This window comes from Salvelinus sp. IW2-2015, unplaced genomic scaffold (genome assembly GCF_002910315.2).
Source record: "Salvelinus sp. IW2-2015 unplaced genomic scaffold, ASM291031v2 Un_scaffold83, whole genome shotgun sequence".
Lineage (NCBI taxonomy): Eukaryota > Metazoa > Chordata > Actinopteri > Salmoniformes > Salmonidae > Salvelinus > Salvelinus sp. IW2-2015.
The window spans coordinates 898246-923493 of NW_019942514.1; the positions used below are offsets into that span (position 1 = coordinate 898246).

Consider the following 25248-nt stretch of genomic DNA (forward strand, 5'->3'; position numbering starts at 1 on the left):
TAAAGTCGTTCCGCTACCGAAGAATAGTAAAGAGCCCCTTACTGGCTCAAATAGCCGACCAATCAGCCAGTTACCAACCCTTMGTAAACTTCTGGAAAAAATTGTGTTTGCCTAGATACAATGCTATTTCACAGTAAACAAATGGACAACAGAATTCCAGAACGCTTATAGGGAAGGACACTCAACAAGCACAGCACTTACACAAATGACTGATGATTGGCTGAGAGAAATTGATGATACAATTATTGTGGGGGCTGTCTTTTTAGACTTCAGTGCAGCTGTTGATATTATTGATCATTGTCTGCTGCTGGAAAAACGTATGTGTTATGGCTTTACACCCCCCTGATATAATGTGGATAAAGAGTTACTTGTCTAACAGAACACAGAGGGTGTTCTTTAATGGAAGCCTATCAAATATAATCCAGTTAGAATCAGTAATTCCCCAGGGTAGCTGTTTAGGCCCCTTGCTTTTTTAAATGTTTACTAATGACATGCCACTGACTTTGAGTAAAGCCAGAGTTTCTCTGTCTGCGGATGACTCAACACGATACACGTCAGCTACTACAGCGACTGAAATGACTGCAACACTCAACACAGAGCTGCAGTTAGTTTCAGAGTGGGTGGCAAGGAATAAGTTAGCCCTACATATTTCTAAAACTAAAAGCATTGTATTTGGAACAAAACACTCACTAAAACCTAAAACTCAACTAAATCTTGAAATATATAATGTGGAAATTGAGCAAGTTGAGATGACTAAACTGCTTGGAGTACCACTAGATTGTAAACTGTCATGGTCAAAACATATTGATGCAGTAGTAGCTAAAATGTAGTAGCTAAAATGGGGTGAAGTCTGTTTATAATAAAGCGATGCTCTTCTTAACATCACTATCAACAAGGCAGGTCCTACAGGCCCTAGTTTTGTCGCACCTTGACAAAGTAATGTGGTCAAGTGCCACAAAAAAGGATTTAGGAAAATTGCAATTGGCTCAGAACAGGGCAGCATGGCTGGACCTTAGATGTACACAGAGAGCTAATATTAATAATATGCATGTCAATCTCTCCTGGTTCAAAGTGGAGGAGAGATTGACTTCATCACTACTTTTATTTATGAGAGGTATTGACATGTTGAATGCACCGAGCTGTCTGTCTAAACTACTGGCACACAGCTCGGGCACCCATGCATACCCCACAAGACATGCCACAAGAGGTCTTTTCACAGTCCCCAAGTCCAGAACAGTCTATGGGAGGCAATGCAGTACTACATAGAGCCATGACTACATGGAACTCTATTCCACATCAAGTAACTAACGCAAGCAGTAAAATTAGATTTAAAAACATAAAAAAACACCTGTGAAGCAACACAAACATTGGCACAGACACATGCATACACACACACACACACACACACGATAACATATGCACTACATATTCACATGGATTTAGTATTGTAGATATGTGCTAGTGGTGGAGTAGGGGCCTGAGGGCACACAGTGTGTTGTGAAATCTGTGAATATATTGTAATGTTTTAAAATTGTGTAAACTGCCTTAATTTTGCTAGACCGCAGGAAGATCGGGGATCCATAATAAATACAAATACCAATACTTTCAATTTTGTACATCAGTTTCAAACAGTTGATCATACAATATTTTGGTTATTGAAAATATATTTAATAGCGGTTTAGATTGTACAATCATTCTCTACACTTAACATGGCTTGTTTTGTCACAAACGGCAATTATAAATTTTAGCACCCAGGTAATGGTGGATAGATTCCTACTGATTGCACCTTTAAGGCTTGTTATAGTAACAACATTTCAAATGCACAATGACTGTACATACATGCATAAGGCGTTACACACAGGTGGTATAGTGCATTATAAGGCTTCTGAAACAGAGCACAATATCAAAACAACCATTGGCTGTCTTCACACAACACTCTTAGAAAGTAGTAGAACCATATAGGGTTTTTCAATTTGTCCCCATAGGGCACGTGTCAAGCTCATTCCACAGAGGGCTGAGTGTCTTTTCGCTCCTCTGTTATACTTGATTGATGAAATAAGGTAAGTAATTAGTAAAGATCTCCCATCACCTGGTTGTCTATGTCTTAATTTAAAGGAAAAAAACAAAAACCCTCAGACACTAGGCCCTCCATGGAATGAGTTCGGTACACCTGCCACAGGGGCAATTTTTTTTGGTGCTAAGTAGAACCCTTATGTAGGGTTCTTCATAGAAACCACAGTATATGGTTCTACCAAGAACAATTTGATCCTCTAAAAGGTTTTACCTGGAACCCTCAATGATGGGTTCTACTGAGAACCCTTTCATCTTTGGAAGGTTTTTCCTGGAACGCTCTATGAACGGTTCCACCAGCCTATTAGTCTTTAAAATTACATTATTTATGACAACGCATTTTTTTATTTATTTAACCTTTATTTAACTAGGCAAGTCAGTTAAGAACAAATTCTTACAGTCGTGGCCAAAAGTTTTGAGAATGACACAAATATTAATTTTCACAAAGTCTGCTGCCTCAATTTGTATGATGGCAATTTGCATATACTCCAGAATGTTATGAAGAGTGATCAGATGAATTGCAATTCATTGCAAAGTCCCTCTTTGCCATGCAAATGAACTGAATCCCCAAAAAACATTTCCACTGCATTTCAGCCCTGCCACAAAAGGACCAGCTGACATCATGTCAGTGATTCTCTCGTTAGTTCTTAGGGAGCAAATCCTGTTAACGGGATCGATTTGACAACATCCGGTGAAATGGCAGAGCGCCAAATTCAAATTAAATTACTATAAATATTAAACTTTCATGAAATCACACATGCAATACACCAAATTAAAGCTACACTTGTTGTTAATCCAGCCAACACGTCAGATTTCAAAAAGGCTTTACGGCGAAAGCAAACCATGCGATTATCTGAGGATAGCACCCCACTAAACAAACACATGACATTCATATTTCAACCCGCCGGGCGCGACACAAAACTCAGAAATAACGATATAACTCATGCCTTACCTTTGAAGATCTTCTTTTGCTGGCACTCCAAAATGTCCCATAAACACCACAAACGGTCCTTTTGTTTGATAAATTCCGTCGTTATATATCCAAAATGTCCATTTATTTGGCGCGTTTGATCCAGAAAAACAGCGGTTCCAACTCGCGCAACATGACTACAAAATATCTAGTAAGTTACCTGTAAACTTGTTCCAAACATTTCAAACAACTTTCCCAATACAACTTTTGGTATTTTTTAATGTAAATAATCAATACAATTTAAGACGGGATAAACTGTGTTCAATACCGGAGGAAAACAAAGTGGAGCGTGCTTTCAGGTCATGCGCCTCTAACAAACAGTACACTTCACTCAACCCTCGTTCTGAACTAACCTACTTCTTCATTTCTCAAAGGAAAAACATCAACAAATTTCTAAAGACTGTTGACATCTAGTGGACGCGATAGGAACTGCAAGCAAGTGCCTTAGAAATCCAGATCCCCATAGAAACCTTATTGAATAGACAGTGACCTCAAATGTATTTTTTCCTGGATGGTTTGTCCTCTGGGTTTCGCCTGCCAAATAAGTTCTGTTATACTCACAGACATCATTCAAACTGTTTTAGAAACTTCAGAGTGTTTTCCATCCAAATCTACTAATAATATGCATATCCTAGCTTGAGTAGCAGGCAGTTTACTTTGGRCACGCTTTTCATCCGGACGTGAAAATACTGCCTCCTAGCCTTAAGAAGCACAGGCGTGAGTGTTGATGAGGACAAGGCTGGAGATCACTCTGTCATGCTGATTGAGTTCGAATAACAGACTGGAAGCTTCAAAAGGAGGGTGGTGCTTGGAATCATTGTTCTTCCTCTGTCAAACATGGTTACCTGCAAGGAAACACGTGCCGTCATCATTGCTTTGCACAAAAAGGGCTTGAAAGGCAAGGATATTGCTGCCAGTAAGATTGCACCTAAATCAACCATTTATCGGATCATCAAGAACTTCAAGTTGAGCGTTTCAATTGTTGTGAAGAAGGCTTCAGGGCACCCAAGAAAGTCCAGCAAGCGCCAGGACCATCTCCTAAAGGTGATTCAGCTGTGGGATCGGGGCACAACCAGTACAGAGCTTGCTCAGGAATGGCAGCAGGCAGGTGTGAGTGCATCTGTATGCACAGTGAGGCAAAGACTTTTGGAGGATGGCCTGGTGTCAAGAAAGGCAGCAAAGAAGCCACTTCTCTCCAGAAGAAACATCAGGGACAGACTGATATTCTGTAAACGGTACAGGGATTGGACTGCTGAGGACTGGGGTAAAGTCATTTTCTCTGATGAATCCCCTTTCCGATTGTTTGGGGCATCCGGAAAAAAAGCTTGTCCGGAGAAGACAAGGTGAGCGCTACCATCAGTCTTGTGTCATGCCAACAGTAAAGCATCCTGAGACCATTCATGTGTGGGGTTGCTTCTCAGCCAAGGGAATGGGCTCACTCACAATTTTGCCTAAGAACACAGTCATGAATAAAGAATGGTACCAACACATCCTCCGAGAGCAACTTGTCCCGAAATCCAGGAACAGTTTGGTGACAAACCATGCGTTTTCCAGCATGATGGAGCACTTTGCCATAAGGCAAAAGTGATAACTAAGTGGCTTGGGGAACAAAACATCGATATTTTGGGTCCATGGCCAGGAAACTCCTCAGACCTTAATCCCATTGAGAACTTGTGGTCAATCCTCAAGAGGCGGGTGGACAAACAAAAACCTACAAATTCTGACAAACTGCAAGCATTGATTATGCAAGAATGGGCTGCCATCAGTCATGGTGTGGCCCAGAAGTTAATTGACAGCATGCCATGGCGGATTGCAGAGGTCTTGAAAAAGAAGGGTCAACACTGCAAATATTGACTCTTTGYATCAACTTCATGTAATTGTCAATAAAATACTTTGACACTTATGAAATGCTTGTAATTATACTTCAGTATTCCATAGTAACATCTGACAAAAATATCTAAAAACACTGAAGCAGCAAACTTTGTGGAAATTAATATTTGTGTCATTCTCAAAACTTTTGGCAATGACTGTATTTTCAATGATGGCCTTGTTCAGGGGCAGAACGGCAGATTTTTACGTTGTCAGCTCGGGGATTCGATCTTGCAACCTTTCGGTTACTAGTCCAACGCTCTAACCGCTAGGCTACATGTCATCCCATTACATACAGTAACAGTCAAAAGTTTAGACACACCTAATCATTTAAGTGTTTTTCTTTATTTTGACTATTTTCTACATTGTAGAATAATAGTGAAGACATCAAAACTATGAAATAACATATATGGAGTCATGTAGTAACCAAAAAAGTGTTAAACAAATTCTTCAAAGTAGCCACCCTTTGCCTTGATGACAGCTTTGCACACTCTTGGCATTCTCAAAAACAGCTTCACCTGGAATGCTTTTCCAAAAGTCTTGAAGAAGTTCCCACATATGCTGAGCACTTGCTGGCTGCTTTTCCATCACTCTGCGATCCAACTCATCCCAAACCATCTCAATTGGGTTGAGGTCGGGTGATTGTAGAGGCCAGGTCATCTGATGCAGCATTCCATCACTCTCATTCTTGGTCAAAGAGCCCTTACACAGCCTGGAAGTGTGTTGGGTCATTGTCCTGTAGAAAAACAAATGCTAGTCCCACTAAGCGCAAACCAGATGGGATGGCATATCGCGGCATAATTCTGTGCTAGCCATGCTGGTTAAGTGTGCATTGAATTCAAAATAAATCACAGACAGTGTCACCAGCAAAGCACCTCCACACCATAACATCTCCTCCTCCATGCTTCACGGTGGGAACCACACATGCGGAGATCATCTGCATCTAACAAAGAAAAGGCGGTGTGGACCAAAAATCGCCAATTTGGTCTCATCAGACCAAAGAACAGATTTTCATTCGGTCTAATGTCCATTGCTTGTGTTTCTTAGCCCAAGCAAGTCTCTTCTTATTATTGGTGTCCTTTTAGAAGTGGTTTCTTTGCAACAAYTCGACCATGAAGGCCTGATTCTCGCAGTCTCCTCTGAACAGTTGCTGTTAAGATGTGTCTGTTGCTTGAACTCTGTGAAGCATTTATTTGGGCTGCAATTTCTGAGGCTGGTAACTCAAATGAACTTATCCTCTGCAGCAGAGGTAACTCTGATTCTTCCTTTCCTGTGTCCGTCCTCATGAGAGCGAGTTTCATAATTGCGTTTGATGGTTTTTGCGACAACACTTCAAGAAACTTTCAAAGTTCTTGAAATTTTCCGTATTGACTGACCTTCATGTCTTCAAGTTCTTGAAATTTTCCGTATTGACTGACCTTCATGTCTTCAAGTAATGATGGACTGTCAATTCTCTTTTCTTATTTGAGCTCTTCTTGCCATAATATGGACTTAGTCTTTTACCAAATAAGGCTATCTTCTGTATACCACCCCTACCTTGTCACAACACAACTGATTAGAAGGCCAGCATCCCGGAATCGCCTATTCACTGTTGACTTTGAGACTGATGTTTTGCTGGAACTATTTCATGAAGCTGCCAGTTGAGGACTTGTGAGGCATCTGTTTCTCAAACTAGACACTCTAATGTACTTGTCCTCTTGCTCAGTTGTTCACCGGGGCCTCCCACTCCTCTTTCAATTCTGGTTAGAGTCAGTTTGCGCTGTTCTGTGACGTGAATACTACACAGCATTGAACGAGATCTTCAGTTTCTTGGAAATTTCTCGCATGGAATAGCCTTTATTTCTCAGAACAAGAATAGACTGACGAGTTTTAGAAAAACKTTATTTGTTTCTGGCCATTTTGAGCCTGTAATCGAACCCACATATGCTGATGCTCCAGATACTCAACTAGTCTAAAGATGGACAGTTTTATTGCTTCTTTAATCAGGACAACAGTTTTCAGCTGTGCTAACATAATTGCAAAAGGGTTTTCTAATGATCAATTAGCCTTTTAAAATTATAAACTTGGATTAGCTAACACAACGTGGCATTGGAACACAGGAGTGATGGTTGCTGATAATGGGACTTTGTACGCCTATGTAGATATTCAATAAAACATCATCCGTTTCCAGCTACAATAGTCATTGACAACATTAACAATGTATACACTGTATTTCTGATCAATTTCATGTTATTTTATTGGACAAAAAAATAGCTTTTCTTTCAAAAACAAGGATATTTCTATCTGACCCCAAACTTTTGAACCATACTGTATATTTACACAATGTATTATTATTAAGAATGACATTTTAAAGGCTAATAAGGCTGGTGGAACCATTCATAGAGGGTTCTAGGAAGAACCTTTAGATTCAATCATTCTTGGTAGAACCCTTCATAGAGGGTTCTAGGTAGAACCACATACAGGGGTTTCTATGAAGAACCCTACATAGAGGGTTCTAGGTATAACCCTCTGCAAAGACACTCAGCATGTTACACCTATCATGACAGGAATGCAATTTAGACCATGGATATTCAGCCTATGTGTTACACCTACCATGAAAGGAAGCCAGCTACAACTATTGAGATTCAGCCTATGTTGTCTTACTCGATAATTATAAAAGGAAGGCAATTGAGCCTATTTAGATGCAGCTGTTGTCTTACCTGTAGATGCCAGTCTCCGGTACCCTCCAGATTTGGATGCCTTTGAATGGGCTTCTGGTTGCCACATTAACATTGACATTGCTGTTCCGATAGGAGCTGGTACACTGGGTTGGGGTGGGCCCCTCTGAACCAACTGCCCCACAAGTGTGAAAGGCCCATTTCGTTGCTGTAAAACACATTGTTACACATTAATTAACATTTGCGTATGCACACGTACACACAGATGAACACATTATGCGCACACACACTGTTGAAACTCATCACATTTATGTTTTATTTCACTTCAACGAGCCCCTCCAATGCTCAATACTATCACATCATCAAACCCCAACACACTGAAAAGGCAGAAATAATTATGCGTCCTGCTTGTCTGAGTCCTGATCTTTCATGGCATTAATGAAATAAGCATCTTCATCATGTTTCACTGCAGTAAGAAATTCCAATGCTATTGTCACTGTCCAAAGAAAACCTTCAAACTATACCTTCAACTTTTTGGTCAATGTTTATTTTGACATGATTTTTACTCTCGTCTGAGTGTGCCAGAGCACAGAATAATTGATGAATTCATGAACGCGCAACACCCGTGGAATATGGCCGGTGTCATTAAACATCTGCATAAAAACGTACAGTGGCTTTCGAAAGTATTCACTTCCCTTGGCATTTTTCCTATTTTGTTGCCTTACAACCTGGAATTAAAATATATTTTTTTGGGGGGGGGGGGGGGGGGGGTTGTATCATTTGATTTACACAATATGAGTACCACTTTGAAGATGCAAATGTTTTTATTTATTGTGAAACAAGCAAGAAATACAAAAATACAGAACTTGAGCATTCATAACTATTCACCCCCCCAAAGTCAATACTTTGTAGAACCACGTTTTGCAGGAATTACAGCCGCAAGTCTCTTGGGGTATGTCTCTATTAGTTTGGCACATCTAGCCACTGGGATTTTTGCCCATTTTTCAAGGCAAAACTGCTCCAGCTCCTTCAAGTTGGTTTGGTTCCGCTGGTGTACAGCAATCCTTAAGTCATACCATAGATTCTCAATTGGGTTGATATCTGGGCTTTGTCTAGGCCATTCCAACACCTTTAAATGTTGCCCCATAAACCACTCGAGTGTTGCTTTAGCACTATGCTTAGGGTCATTGTCCTGCTGGAACAGTCTGTCCCAGTCTCAAATCTCTGGAAGACTGAAACAGGTTCCCCCAAGAATTTCCCTGTATTTAGCGCCATCCATCATTCCTTCAATTCTGACCAGTTTCCCAGTCCCTGCCGATGAAAAACATTCCCTCAGCATGATGCTGCCACCACCATGCTTCACTGTGGGGATGGTTTCTCGGGGTGATGAGAGGTGTTGGGTTTGCACCAGACATAGCGTTTATCTTGATGGCCAAAAAGCTACATTTTAGTCCCAATTTGACCAGAGTACCTTCTCTCACTTTAAGCAATGGCTTTTGTCTGGCCACTCTTCCGTAAAGCCCAGCTCTGTGGAGTGTACGGCTTGAACTGGTCCTATGGACAGATACTCCAATCTCCACTTTGGAGCTTTGCAGCTCCTTCAGGGTTATCTTTGGTCTTGTTGTTGTCTCTCTGATTAATGCCCTCCTTCCCTGGTCCGTGTGTTTTGGTGGACGGCCCTCTCTTGGCAGGTTTGTTGTGGTGACATATTCTTTCCATTTTGTTTAATAATGGATTTAATGGTGCTTAATGGGAAGTTCAAAGTTTCTGATATTTTTATATAACCCAACCCTGATCTGTACTTCCCCAGAACTTTGTCCCTGACCTGTTTGGAGAGCTCCTTGGTCTTAATGGTGCCATTTGCTTGGTGGTGCCCCTTGCTTAGTGGTGTTGCAGACTCTGGGGCCTTTCAGAACAGGTGTATATATACTGAGATCATGTGACAGATCATGTGACACTTAGATTGCACACAGGTGGACAATATTTAACTAATTATGTGACATCTGAAGGTAATTGGTTGCACCAGATCTTATTTAGGTGCTTCATAGCAAAGGGGGTGAATACATATGCACGCACCACTTTTCAATTAGTTTTTTWAAATCATTTTTTGAARCAAGTTTTTTTTTWTTTTTCACTTCACCAATTTGGACTATTTTGTATATGCCCATTACATGAAATCCAAATAAAAATCTATTTAAATTACAGGTTGTAATGCAACAAAATAGGAAAAATGCCAAGGGGATGAATACTTTTGCAAGGCAGTGTAATTTGATTGTTGCCATCAGCACTGTTACAGTCACAAACACTTTTGATAACATGAAAACAGCCTAACCAACTCTGCTAGGGCGAGTAAAATGGTCAGAGTGCGGTGTTCTCTCATTTGTGTCTGGAAGTAGCTAGCAAGCTAGCCAAAGTTAGCCAGTTAGCTTAGGTGCTTGACTGCCGTTTTGAGGTCAGAAAGCTCAGATCAACCCTACTCCTCAGCCAGAACTTCCAGTACGCGCTCTGAATGCTCCCTCGGAATTTACAAATCCCCAGAGTGCACACAGCGAGCCAGATTGAATTTTACTAACCCAGAGTGATGAAACTCTCAGTACATTCCAATTTGTGACTTACCACCTGGATTCGGTCATATGTAGCAACATTTGAAATTGTTTTTTTTACATTGGATAAAAGTAGAGACTCAGAGCTACAAAATGGAATAGAATATATAGCATTTTTGAGGAAGAATTGAAAAGTATTTCTACTTTGAAAGTTGATACACTTGTAAACTCACTTTTCAGAAAAGGGCCTTTGAATGTTTTGGTACCTACTAGAGAGCTCTCCTTTGTCTACACGCATTCAGCATTGTTCACACCCTCTTAAACCAGCCCCACGCATCTTTTTAAGGATTCACTTGTGTGGTCATGTGCTAAACAGCGAGATGTGTAGTAAAGATTAAGACTAAAAGTGGTAGTAGCCTACAATATGGAAAAATCTAGGTAAACAAAAAGTGTCCAGATAGATGACGCTTACCCAGACACACTTGTCTAAATTGATGGGTCGTGTGAAATAAATGATTTAGTCCCCAGCCACATCCAATGGTGGAAAAGTACACAATTTTCATACTTGAGTATAAGTATAAWTCATTTCAAATTCCTTATATTAAACCAGACGGCACAATTGTAGTTTTATTTATTGACCGAAAGCCAGGGGCACAATGTACTTAAGTATCAAAAGTAAAAATATAAACCATTTCATATTCCTTATATTAAGCAAACCAGAAGGCACAATTTTATTATTTTTTATTGACGGAGAGCCAGGGGCACACTCCAAACCTCAGACATAATTTACAAACGAAGCATTTGTGTTTGGTAAGTCTACCAGATCAGAGGCAGTAGGGATGTTCTATTGAKAGGTGTGTGAATTGGACAATTTTCCTGTCAAAACGTAACGAGTACTTTTGGGTGTCAAGGAAAATGTATAGAGTAAAAAGTACATTATTTTCTTTATGAATGAGATGAAGTAAAAGTTGCCAAATATATAAATAGTAAAGTAATGTACAGATAYCACAAAAAAACTACTTAAGTAAAAATACTTTAAAGTTCTACTTAAGTACTTTACACCACTGCCCTAATGCCTTCACACCAGTACATTAGCATACTTTATATACAACCCAGTAGTATCACATAGTATTCCATACATAAGTTAAGGCCATGCAACCTGAGTTGAAACCTGAGTGATGCGCCATATATTTATGAGGTGGACACTTGATACGGTCACATGATATTGTTGTGGTATGTTACAAAATCATGTTACGACCACACATCAATATTAATTTTAAATATCAATATTTTGCTAAGTCTTGCTAAGTGGATGGGTCTCTACAGAAGGTGTAAACTGTACAGCCAAATGGTTACTTGCAAAGTAGCAACATCAGAAATAGATTGTGTAAATTTTTAATAAAATATACAAGGACAATATCATCAACGATATCAGTGATATACAAGGTTGCATACAATCAGGGTATGCATACTATCAGGGGTAAAGTGGCTGAGCAGCAGGATAAAAAAAATATTCTAGTAGCAACATGTGTTAGGAGAGAGTTGTGAATAGTGGCACTGCAGATTGTGCTGATGACTGCTCCGTACAAACCACGCATGAACAAGGGAATCTATACTCGGAGAGCCTGTTTCTGTCCTGCCCTTGACTCTGGTGCAGGGCATGTGATGTCCATAGCCTTAGTCGCAAAACTCCCCAATCTTGTCAAAAAGATAGTTTTTCTAGCTGTGTCCAGTCCAGGTGGTGCTTTTACAGGCAGACCATCTATGGGAGGAAGGACGTCAGCGTTGTGCAGCAGCTGAAACCTGGTCCCGACTGAGTCCCAACGCTCCTTGGTGACRACAACACCAGGCTCCAGAACATCGAAGCTGTAAAACAGGAAATAACAACAAAAAAATCAGAAGACACTACAACCCTGCACAACATCAATTCACCTCCCAAGTTTAGACAAGAAGAATAACACCATACAATGAAAATTATTTTTTACCTGAAGTGCTGGTGCTGCTTGATCTGTGGCAGCGGCCTGAAGTACGGAGTCAGGTGTTGTTGCCAGCCATAGCTTTCCACCAGCACCGTACCATCCTCCAGTCCAACCAGCTGTGGGATGTTGACCCCTGTCACAGTGCTGTCCTTCACAACACCAGCAATCTTAGACAAAGTGTTCACTCTGGTCTTTCTAAAGCGCTGCTTGATGAGGCCAAAGCATCAGTTCGGGGCAAACTTGGAGTGGAGTTGTAAGTGAATGTCCAGACTGTGGTGGAGCTTGTGCATGGTTCACCAGACATAATACCAGAGCACAAACTTGTTCTTGTTTTGGCCACTGCATTTATCACATTTCAGGTCCACACGTGTTTTCCAAACTCCGTAGTTGGTGAAGAAATGGTGCATGTAGTTGATGACTGCGCTGTTGCCTTTGCTTGCTTGTGCTAGCTCTCTTTTTGATGACTGTATGGCTGTTGGATTAGAGTAGCTAGCTAAAAAATGAACTATAATCCAAATCCATAGAGTAACGTCACTAGCAATACAAACCGATTGTCATAGCAAGCTAAAGTTAACCAAATAACCTGAGGTTTAATGTTAGTTAGCAAGCCAGCCATCGAACTCCAGCTGGCTAGCTAACAGCAAGCWGTAGCTTGCAATGAAAACAACTTTCTGACAAAATTAGAAATGTATGACATCTGAATCTGTAGCTAGATTCTTACCTGTATACATGGATGAAAGCTTCACGGCAGACTGCAACCCCTTTAATCAGACATCMTGTGTTTCCGTTTAGTTTGCACAGCTTGTTTGGCCCGTTGTGTTCCACTGATTTCAAAATGTGTTATTTTCAGAGTGAGAGAGAGTCAGCATTTGTCGTCCAAAAAGTAGTCCATCACAGCTTTTTCCCACTGACCTTTGTCGATAGTGCCTGATAAATTCAGGGCACCAATTTTATTAAGAGCAGTAGCAACATATTTGCAGTTCTCCATGGATAACGTTATATCTTTCAAAACAACTGCAGTAGAAAGGACTATCTACGCCTAATTGAGCAGCTCATTTTGTAGACAAGTTGCTACACCCCACCAAACTCATCTCTCGACATGTCCAGCCCACTCATTAACTCAGCCAATCATGGCTAGCGGGAAGRTTRCTGCCTTTCTCTGTGGCTAAAGAGAAGGCTTGGARTTTAACAATTGTAATCATATTTACAGATGACATACAAGTTTGATATTAAGGCACATGAAAGTTCACATGTTCGAGAAGGCATTTCTGCCAAAAACGTTCAAAAGGCTCTCTCCTGTAAAGTCGTGACTTGCGACATATGCCTAGTTTCCTGAATCGGGTATCATTTGGGTTCTCTCCCTGCTTGAAAAGTTTCAGCSAAGTATCTCACTATTTGCATGTTTTATGGACAAATGTTTGTTTTTGTGCGAGGCACATGAGATTTTGTCATGGCTGCTGGGTTGGGGGCAATTGTAACGCAATTGTAACATTTTAAAATTAAAATTAACCAAGCAGCCAAATTATGAAAATAACTTTATGATTGTAGAAATTTTACAACTAACTTTACATAGCCTTGGTGTCATGTAGAGTGCTAAGGAAGTTGTAAACAGGTATAATTTGGGCACAATCAGACTATTCACATGTTTTGAGAGGAACCGAATGGCCATGCGCAAACAGAGGTGTTACTGTAAATATAGGTTACTTATGTAACAGTTGTTAAAGTACTGTGTGAATTTCACCAGGTTCATATATTAATATGTCATGTTGATTTGTTATCATGCATGCCTGCATCCTGGGAGTAGGGGAGTGTGTACTTACGTTTTGCCCTGCGTGCTCGTGCTCAAATCATTTTGATGCACTATGAGAGATAGRYACGCTTTTTCTGTCGTCTTCAGAAAAGTTAGATTCTTTTAAGCACAAAGTCATACACACAGTGTTTTGTTCATGAATAATGTTGTATATTTAGAGGTTACTCATAAGTGGATGGTATTGTTAAGATGCACTTGTAATTGTACTTTTTAGGATGATATCAACATTCTGAATTGTGGTTAATAGCTAGCTAAGTTATTAGCAGGCTATTGTATGTGTGAACGATGGCTAGCTCCTCGAATGATCCCAGTCCCTTGTATTGTGCATCTGTTGTAGAAAGAGGCGAYAATTCGCAGAACATACTGTATGTGCTCTACAAATGTTTTATTTTATTTTGGATGCAGATGCAGGATGCAGAGAGTGAATTCTGMTTAATTAAAACTACCTGATCTCCAAAGTCCACGTCTACAGTCTCAATCAACCACACACAACACAGAGTTACAGCGGTGCAGTACAGCACCGGTTACACTTACATAGACATAATTATATTTCTTGCAAAATCAATACATATGTCTATGATAGTATGATAATTCATAACATGAAGTTAGGTTAATTTATTTGGTAAATTTTTTATTTGTTACATTTGACTTAATGCTAATTGCCAGACTTTTCGGATTAAAATCAAATATTGTGATCCGACCGTTTTATGTACAGACCTATAGAATTTCAGTTTTGGAGATACAAGTTTTTCTTCTGACAGCCACGCTTTGCCAGGTGACAAACATTTMTCCTCATTTGCAGAGTAATCCCAGGCGTTTGTTGCTAATGGGAGTTATTTTCAGGCCAGATTAGCATGAGATTACTTTTGTCAGATGGACTTGACTGGATTTAACACTGATTGAGTCACTAAAGCCTGATTTGGGGGAACGATGGGAACGGCGCCTAGAAAGACGGGACAGTTTCAAGGTGTCGAGTGCCTCAATTTGTAGAATTTAGCCTGGCATTCAAACTGATTTAGCTATGTTTCACTGATGTGAAGTGAAACAATGGTGAGTGAGTGTTCATTAACATGGCTTGAACAGACTAGGCAGTAAAGAARGATATATAGCACAGGTAGTGTTTGCAGTTGCTTCAGACTCATTTGAGTTATCTGGATCAATCACAAGGTGCCAAGGGAAAGTCAGTYGTTATGCTACTACAGTCCTGTTTTACATTGTCACCCATTTTTGAATTTGAACATGTATGTCTAGCCAGTGTGTTTCACTGAATTGGAGGACAGTTCATTAGAACTCTTGGTGTGACTGTAATGGTTTAGGCCTGTTGGGGAGGTCCCACTGTCAGCTGAAGGGTTGTTGTTGATAACGCTGCCATCTTGAAGCTATAGGAAAAACAATTCTATTCATTTTTCCCCATTGAGATTTTCGAAATCAATGATATGTTACAAATGCCATAATCTATCAAATAATGCTAATAACATGGATTTGATCACTTTTTTTTGSCAAATAATCACAATTTGTAATCCCTACGCAGACATGCCCTCTTGTGGACCCCAGTGACAATCATTGCTGGCAACAGACTTGGGCTGTGATTCAAACGAACACAGATTAAACTGCATACTGTGTACTAATCGTTCTACATACAATTTAGAACGTACTCTCAAGTAAAATGAGTGCAGTAAGCAAGAAATTAACATACTAGTCTCAAGATACTACATGTGCATATTACCTCAATAACCTTTACTAACCGGTGCCCCCGCACATTGACTCTGTACCGGTACCCCCTGTATATAGCCTCTTTACTGTTATTTTACTACTGCTGTCACGCCCTGGCCATAGAGAGGTTTTTATTCTCTATTTTGGTTAGGYCAGGGTGTGACTAGGGTGGGCATTCTAGTTTTTTTATTTCTATGTTTTCTATTTCTATTTTTTGGCCGGGTATGGTTCTCAATCAGGGACAGCTGTCTATCGTTGTCTCTGATTGGGAATCATACTTAGGCAGCCTTTTTTCCTTTGGTGTTTGTGGGTAGTTGACTTTGTTAGTGGCACTATAGCCCTAGTAAGCTTCACGGTCGTTTCTTTGTTTCTTGTTTTGTTGGCGACATTCTAAATAAAATAAAATATACTCTCATCACGCTGCACCTTGGTCCGGTCATTTCCACCTAGACGACGACTGTGACAACTGCTCTTTAATTATTTTTTACTTTTATTTTTTACTTAAAACGTATTTTTCTTAAAATGGCATTGTCGGTTGAGGGCTTGTAAGTAAGCATTTCTGTAACGATGTACGCTGAGAGTTGGGAAGCAAGTTCAGGGAGTGAATACATTTAATCAATAAACGAACAAAACAAGAAACACAAACAACGCAGCGACATGAAACAGGAACAGAAATAATAACCCCTGGGGAAGGAACCAAGGAGGTGATGGAGTCCAGGTGAGTGTCATGAGGCGCTGGTGCGCGTGAAGATGGAAACAGGTGTGAGGGATAATGAGCAGCCTGATGACCTAGAGGCCGGAGAGGGAGCACAAGTGACAATTTCACTGTAAGGTCTACTACACCTGTTGTATTAGGCGCATGTGACAAATACAATTTGATTTGATCCATACTGAGAATGCGTCAAAAGCGTGCCATTATTCCCACCATTGGTTCATTCTGATTATCAGCTGTTCTCAAACACATGTAGGCCACCGAAATGGCCAGTCCTACACACACTCACACACATATGAACACCCTCTTTCTCTCTCTCTCTCACACACACACACACACACACACACACACACAGGTTTTACTGTCCTTGTGGGGACAAACTGGCACATGCACAGATAGAGGTCTACCTGTGCCTGAGCACCTGCCCCTTTGCCCTCCCATGTTTTTTTGTTGTTGTTCTGAACCCACTGCCCTCAATTCAGAATAGTCCTCTGCACCATGTGTAGGCCTACAATTTAGCTACAAAGGATCTGTAGCTTSTTTAAAAAAWWTTTGCCTAGCTGTGGATTGTGTAGCCCTCTCAGTGAACAGCATGCAGACAAAACAGACCTTTCGAAATATTTCAAATACCATCGTGGGAAAACACAGGYTGGAAAGCAAATGGCTCCCGCTGAAAAGAGAAGGCTAATCTGTCTGCTTCTGTAGGCTATCGTAATATTTGTTTTATCAACTTTGAAATAGGCCTATACAAAGTAAAACAGGAGAGAGGTAGGCTTTTAACACGAACGCATTGCATCATTGAGTCAGTGAAACTGGAAAGCTTTTTTAGGACTATAAAATGATGTAGAATTGCATGAAATGCGTTTTTAAAAGGCCACATTCATCCCGGACCTCGGCTACTAAAAATGGTCCACGTGTGACTTCTGTAAACTCTTCTACTCTATGCACATGTGCTGATRTGCACGCAAAGCTTTATTATAAACGTTGTTGTTTTTTTGTCTCATGTGTTCAGTCACCCCCATCTCGCACTCACCTTTTGTTCTGGCACCTCCCAATTTACAAATGATGCACAGATAGTCGAGACTCTAGCTTAACACCACATACAAGAAATATTCACACTAAGCCAGCCAGCCATAWATCATGACTTAGAAGATGATGAATATTAGGCTATATTATGAAGTTATTATTTAAGAGCATCGAAGATGAATTACAATCAGTAAAACATTTTATTAGCTAGCTAACTACACAATTTATGTCAATMATCAATGTGAATGATGTCATTAGGAGACAATGTAATTAGCTTGTTAACAATTTCTGATGAGTGTGTTGTTGCAGAAAAAATAGGCATATGCAAGTCGATCAAGGTCAGGGTTGTTCTTTTTTCATTTTGAGCACCTGTTCTAAGAAAGGTCTTTGCAAAGCACTGGGGACCAAACAATTGATTCCAATTAAAAATCCTACTTTCTCTAACCCTAACCCTTAACAAAACCATAACCGTAACCCCAAACCTCTAACATTAACCCTAAACCTTACCCTAAATGTAACCCTAAGCCTAACCCTAACCTTAACCTCCATAACTCTCCCTACAGAACCCTGGCACTGAATCCTAGAACCTGGGCCGAACAGACCCACACCCTTAACCTTTCCCTAATCTGAGTCTGTATCCCCCCCCACCCCATCCCTGCCCTCCACCCTCACAACCTTCCCAGACCCCCTGTGCCCAGCCCCCCAACAGAGACAGAACTCCAGATTATACTCCTCATCAGCACCTTCTCAGACACAAACAAACTCCTTCACTCCAGACTCAAAGCCGCATTCACCCACACACAACATACATCCCCCCCACTCCAGGACTTCACACCTACACTACATGACCAAAAGTATGTAGACTCCTATATAGCTTATCCCACATTGCGCTGAAACACCACCTGGCTGTGGACTGTGCGCACCCAAAGATCTGAGTGAAAGAACATTTTTAGAAGAGATGTACACAGGCATAAAAGTTGGTCTAATTTACTTGAAACAAAAGTCTACTGAAGTGAGACTTTGTCCTTGTGTTTCTTGGCTATTTACATTGTTTTGTTCACAAGCTAAATTGAGTTTGAACTGCTAGGGAAGAGAAGACAACTCTGCTACTAGTCAGACTCTCAATCTCACAGGCACAAACATGAGGAGTCGCGTTACCATGGTAACATCCAGTCCCTAAAGGGGCGGGTGAAAATGTTGGTTTCATCTGTGATATTTTGGTTAAAAGACTCAGGTCCCAATTTTTTTTTTTATTAAACAATATACTACATTACTTCTTACTTGTAATACATTTATTGTTTTAGAAACATTACAAAGCATRYTCATAATTTTGTTTTGGCAGGTAAAAAATCTGAGTGGCTGGTAGATTTTTTAATCTACCTGCCACAGTGGCTGGTGGGTAAAAAATMATATTTTATTCACCATTAATTTAGGATTAGCCGTAATTATGGTAGCATCCACATTAATGTAGTGTTTAGAAACATATTATATACTTATTTACAATAAAAGGGACTCCAAAACGACACAATACATTATTTACCAWTCATTCATTATTTTTACTTGGGGCGGCAGGTAGCCTAGTGGWTGGACTAGTAAACGAAAGGTTGCAAGATTGAATTCCCGAGCTGACAAGGTCAAAATCTGTCCTTCTGCCCCTGAACAAGGCAGTTAACCCACTGTTCCTAGGCTGTCATTGAAAATAAGAATTTGTTCTTAACTGACTTGCCTTGTTAATTAAAGAAAAAATGTAAAAAATGTAGCCTTTATTCATTTCTACTAGGCACAGAATTATCTGAAACACAAACAAAACAAACAGCAAATGCATCCAACAAATGTGCAGTCACAAGCTTGATGAAGTAATTCCATGCTATGAATGTGGGAGCGGAATACTTAACCTTTTACTACTTAAAACACATACAAGTGAATTTGTCCCAATAGTTTTGCCCCCCTAAAATGGGGGAGACTATGTACAAAAAGTGCTGTCATTTCTAAATGGTTCCCCCAATATGAAAATACCCTCAAATGAAAACTGACAGTCTGCACTTCAACTCCATAGTCATTGTTTGATTTTAAGTATAGAGCCAAACAAAAATGCTTCACTGTCCCAATAACTCACGGAGTGCACTATAATTCATATCATGGGCCTAATAGTACTGTAGAGCTCTTTTTACTTGCACACAATATAGCTGGATCGCCCAGTCCTGCCCCTAGGGGTCCACCACCCTGCAGCACCCCAACCCAACACATCCCACTCAACTTTAGGATCTTAGTGAAACATTAATTATTGGTTTCAGGTGTGTTAGGCCAAGGCCAACAATCTAAGCCAACCCCGTCTGTTTTGCCCCATAGTTAAGCACACGTCGGATGTGTTGCTAAACAACCAACCTGTCTATGTTAAAGGCCCAGTGGAGTCAAACACTGGATTTCWGTGTGTTTTATATACACTGAGTATACAAAACATTAAAAACACCTGCCCTTTTCCATGACATAGACTGACCAGGTGAATCCAGGTGAAAGCTATGATTCCATATTGATGTTACTTGTTAAATCCACTTCAATCAGTGTAGATGAAGGGGAGGAGGCAGGTTAAAGAAGGATTTTTTAAGTCTTGAGACCATTGAGACATAGATTGTGTATGTGTGCCATTCAGAGGGAGAATGGTCAAGACAAAAGATTTAAGTACCTTTGAATGGGATCTGGTAGTAGGTGCCAGGAGCACCGGTTTGTGTCAAGAACTGCAAAGCTGCTGGGTTTTTCACGCTCAACAGTTTCTCATGTGTATCAAGAATGGTACACCACCCAAAAGATCTCAAGCCAACATGACACAACTGTGGGAAGAATTGGAGTCAATATGGACCAGCATCCCTGTGGAACGCTTTAGACACCTTGTAGACTCCATGCCCTGACGAATTGAGGCTGTTCTGAGGGCAAAAGGGAGTGCAACTCAATATTAGGAAGGTGTTCCCAATGTTTGGTATACTCAGTGTATATTTCCACACTATGAGGTTGGAATGATACTGTGGAATTGTGAAAATGATTATAATGCCCCATTAGCGGAAGAGCTGTTTGAAAAGACTGCCTGAAATTTCAGCCTGCTATGGTGGGATGGAGTTCCGGTTCTGCCCGGCGAATTAGTTAATAGACCAGTAAGAAAGAGAATTCCAAGCCTCTCTGCCAGTAAGATCTAGTTTTATGTTTTCCCCTCCCCACTCAGACCACTCCCAGACAGTCCTAGCAAAATTCTTGCTTGAGAAATTACTATTTGCTAAGAACACATTTTGTTTATTTTTGAACATTTCAATTGAAAACAATCACCGTAAGGTACAGACCAGGAATAACTATAATTTTAACAATGCTTTGTGGAAAGTAACAATTTTTTGGAGGGAACAAATAGTTACTTTGGAGGTGACTACAAATATTTGTTTACAGATCTCAAAAAATCATTACTTTTCAAAACTACTTGAATACAGATCTCAGAAAGTGACTASTTTACAGAAACTACTGGATTGGCTGCCTTCAACTAATGGCAGGGTTCTATCTGGAACTGAATTCATGAAGATAGAAATAGAATGAATAGAGCACACACAATCTCCTATRCCAGGACTCTCTAACCCTGTTCCAGAAGAGCTACCGTCCTGTAGGTTTTCACCTATACCATTTCGATCCACCCGACAGTCCTATTTGAGCTACAGAATACATTTCTAGCTGAACATTTTGTAAATGTCCATTCTCCTAAATGTCCATTGCCCAAGGTGTACATAATAAAGTCAAACCAATTAACCAATTTTGTATAGATAAGTAGAAATAAATTGTGCCGCTCAACTACTGTATGACTCTTTCAAAATCGAAAGCTGCAATGCATTTTATGATACCTGAAAATACTGCAGAGAAATTCAAAGCCATTTGCAAACAGCAAGCTGGATGCTTAGCGAAAACAACTTTGAGTCTCATTGTCCATCTGAGGGTAAGTGTTCTTGTTTCAAACACATTCTATACCATCTTTAAAGGGAAAGTTTACTCAGAATACAAACTAACATGATTTTCCACCTACCTTGGCTATTGTTGATTCAAGGATATTTAGTTTCCATTCGACACTTAATAGACATATTTTGATACTGTTAGCATTCTCAATAACACTTAACAATAAACACTTCTTGTGCCTGTGTAATAAAACTGTAATTACTTTTGGAGCAACATTTTATTAGCATGTTGTTACATAATACTAGTCAATGCATTTTAATTGCATTTAACTACACCCATGTGCACCCACACACTCATTTTGAGGCGAGCGACGTTTCTCTTTCCCATTAGGCAGCGAAAGTGAAGTCAGCTCATCGATGGAGAGTCGGATAGAGAGCTATGTTGTTTCCCCTCATAGAAACGATGAGTCAGCAGTGAGAGAGAGAGACTGGTTGCATCTGAAACGGCAGCTTATTTCCTATACAGTGCACTACTTTAACCAGAGCTATATGTGCACTATATACTGTAGTGAATAAGGTGCCATTTTACACACAGCTACTGTCTGAGTGCTCACCTCGTTGTAGGGTTGAGTTTTACACTAATGAGAAAAAAGGGTGTGGAGAGAATTTAGGCAGTGGATCGATACAGATGGACGGCGTTGAGAAAGAGTGACGAGATAAAGGAGCGGGGAAAGAGGGTGAGAGCAGGGGGGATGAGTGGAAAAGAGTGGGAAAAGAAGGGAACCTAAAAAAAAAACAGAGCAAGAGACAGGACACTGAAAATGAGCGAGGAGGGGCTGCAAGGGAGAAAGGTTAGCTAGAGAAAGAGCAAAGAAAGTGAAAAAAAAGGAGAGAGAACGAGATGGAACAGTAAAAAAGGAAGGCGAGAGAAAATGTTGAAGAAAAGAGCAATGATGACAGAGGGCATTGGCCGAATAGAGGGGGAATTGTGCGAAAGAGGTGGGGAAAGAGCGATAAGGAGAGATGGAGGAGGGAGAGAAAAGACATGGATGTTTCCCAGGGTTCATTGAGCATGTTGAGGAGGGAGGAGAGCCACGTCAGACTGACACACACACACACACTGAGCGAATGTTAAAGCGCTCCTCAGGGTCGCCTATCAGAAGTCCAAGACATCAATTCAAGTCCACTTATTAATCTTCTGGGCGAATATCTATGATATTCCAATTCCAAGAGSACGAAAGAAGGATGATCCCAAAATCAGAGAATCCTGCTTTTATTAGCACCCAAGATATGTTAGCCATTGTTATTGAAACACCATAATGTGAATGCTTAGTATACAATCTCCTGGTGAAGATCCAGTCAGTTTTGGAAATCTATACCCATATTCCCGGAAGACCTCTCAAAATCACTATTATCAACAAATGATCAACACTCCTCATTGAATAAACTTAGACGATGTTTGAGGTTCATGAGCATATTTGTGTGCTGTTTTGGCTAGGTGACCTGTGTTTGAGGTCTCTTGATATTGCATTATTTAATGGACACAGCTCTTATATTATAGATGCATCACTGTTTCTCGTATCTTGACCACCAATAAAAAAAATCCCCTCACAGTAACATAAGATCTGTCTGACCGACATTAACCGAGCCAATGCATATCGAATCAGGCATGTAAGCGGAGAAAAATGACACCGAGAGAGTGTGTTAGGATGAGGCTGTGGCTAAGAAGTCTTGATTGAATGGTCAAATTTGTTAGCTTTGCGATGATTGAAATTGATTAGCTTTGTGGTGACACTGAAGGAAACGTCACAAACCAGATCTTGTTGCTTTGAGAAGTAATGCAATTACTCTGAGATTCCCAGAGTACAAGGACACTGGCATCAGCCAACAGATACTGTAGGTATTTATTTTGTCCGTGGTGGCACAATAGGCTTAAGATAGAGTACCAGTCAAATGTTTGGACAAACCTACGCATTCAAAGGTTTTTCTTTATTTTTTACTCATTTCTACATTGTAGAATAATAGTGAAGACATCAAAACTATGAAATAACACATATGGAATCAGTTAGTCACCAAACAAGTGTTAAACAAATCAAAGTATATTTTATATTTGAGAGTCTTCAAAGTAGCCACCCTTTGCCTTAATGACAGCTTTGCAAACTCTTGGCATTCTCTCAACCAGCTTCATGAGGTAGTCACCTGGAAATCAATTAACAGGTGTGCCTTGTTAAAAGTTAATTTGTGGAATTTCTTTCCTTCCTAATGTGTTTGAGCCAGTCAGTTGTGTTGTGACAAGGTAGGGGTGGTATACAGAAGATAGCCCTATTTGGAAAAAGCCCATATTATGGCAAGAACAGCTCAAATAAGCAAAGAGAAACGACAGTCCATCATTACTTGAAGACATGAAGGTCAGTCAATCCGGAAAAGTTCAAGAACTTTGAAAGTTTCTTAAAGTACAGTCACAAACACCATGAAGCGCTATGATGAAAATGGCTCTCATGAGGACCTCCACAGGAAAGGAAGACCCAGAGTTACCTGCGCTGCAGAGGATGAGTCAACTGCATCTCAGATTACAGCCCAAATAAATGCTTCACAGAGTTCAAGTAACAGACACATCTCAACATCAACTGTTCAGAGGAGATTTAGTGAATCAGGCCTTCATGGTCTAATTGTTGCAAAGAAACCACTACTAAAGGACACCAATAAGAAACGTTAGCCAAGAAACGTGAGCAATGGACATTAGACAGGTGGAAATCTGTCCTTTGGTCTGGAGTCCAAATTTGAGATTTGTGTGTGCCTGTTCGAAAAGCGTTCCAGGTGAAGCTGGATGAGAGAATGCCAAGAGTGTGCAAAGCTGTCGTCAAGGCAAAKKATGGCAACTTTGAAGAATCTCAAATATAAATATATTTTGCTTTGTTTAACACTTTTTTGGTTACTACATGATTCCATATGTGTTATTTCATAGTTTTGATGTATTCACTATTATTCTGCCATGTAGAAAGGTGTGTCCAAACTTTTGACAGGTATTGTAAGTCTCGAAGATTAACCAACGAGACAAAATACACGTTTACCTTGATTATACGCCTGGAAAACGTCAATCATTGTTGCGTGCTGTTTAAAATTTCTCTAGGAGCCGATTCCAGCTTAAAATGTTAATTTATGCAGTAGAGGTTGGAAGAATCTAAGGGGGAAAATGTCAACTCGGTGAAACGAGCTACATTGACATTCTCTGGAGGCAAATTGGAGCGTTTTGCACTTCAAAACTGTCCGTCCTGCTCCATTTGATCCATAAATGAGACCGACCGTTACACACGTGGTTATGGATGAATCCGGTAGGTGGCGCACTTACTTTGTTTGAGGTAAAGCACTGTGCCTTTTCATAATATGTGAGTGAGTGTAAATAGACCGCCTGGGTAACTGTGTGTGGGTCTGTGTGTTAGGTTGCGTGTTAGTGTGCGTGTCACGAGAGGAGAATGGAGAGAGGAGAGAGTGTCTGGAGAACATTGTTCTAACTTGAGATTCAGAGATACAAATGTATAATCTTCCTTCTCAGACTGCCTTTTCTGTATATTACAAATACAGCGCCTACGCCTGAGACACTCACAACTATACGACAACAGATGGACACTTACAGTCAGTTGGAGTAGGAAGGTCTGACAATGTTCTTGAGTTTCCATTGGACGGGGTGGTTGTTTTAATGTTCTGATTGGTTGGTTTCAATGGCAGTTTAGTGGTGCCGGTTACCGTTGGAGGAAATTCACCATTGGCTGAGGAGAGAAACAGACAAATAACAACTTAGTGACATTGTTTGCTTACCATACCTTTGCACAGCTCTCCACAGCTTTCCAAACAGTTGGAGATAAGCATGGTTGTGTTCATTAGGGACCACAACCCGAAGAAAACAAACTGAGATAGATGGGGACTACCTGTACTTGTCCAATAAGAAACTCATTTTAATTTCCGTTGTTAAACATTTAAA

At 40.3% G+C, this 25248-nt stretch overlaps 1 protein-coding gene across 1 annotated transcript in view; it reads right to left on the reverse strand.

Annotated features, from left to right (window-relative positions):
* LOC112068062 (ALK tyrosine kinase receptor-like) overlaps nt 1–12378 on the reverse strand; it is an 81662-nt gene extending 69284 nt beyond the window's left edge. The window contains 3 exon segments of the mRNA XM_070438008.1: nt 7609–7774; nt 11869–11975; nt 12329–12378. Coding sequence (XP_070294109.1) covers nt 7609–7774; nt 11869–11975; nt 12329–12378 — 323 coding nt within the window.
* Between the last annotated feature and the right edge of the window lie 12870 nt (nt 12379–25248).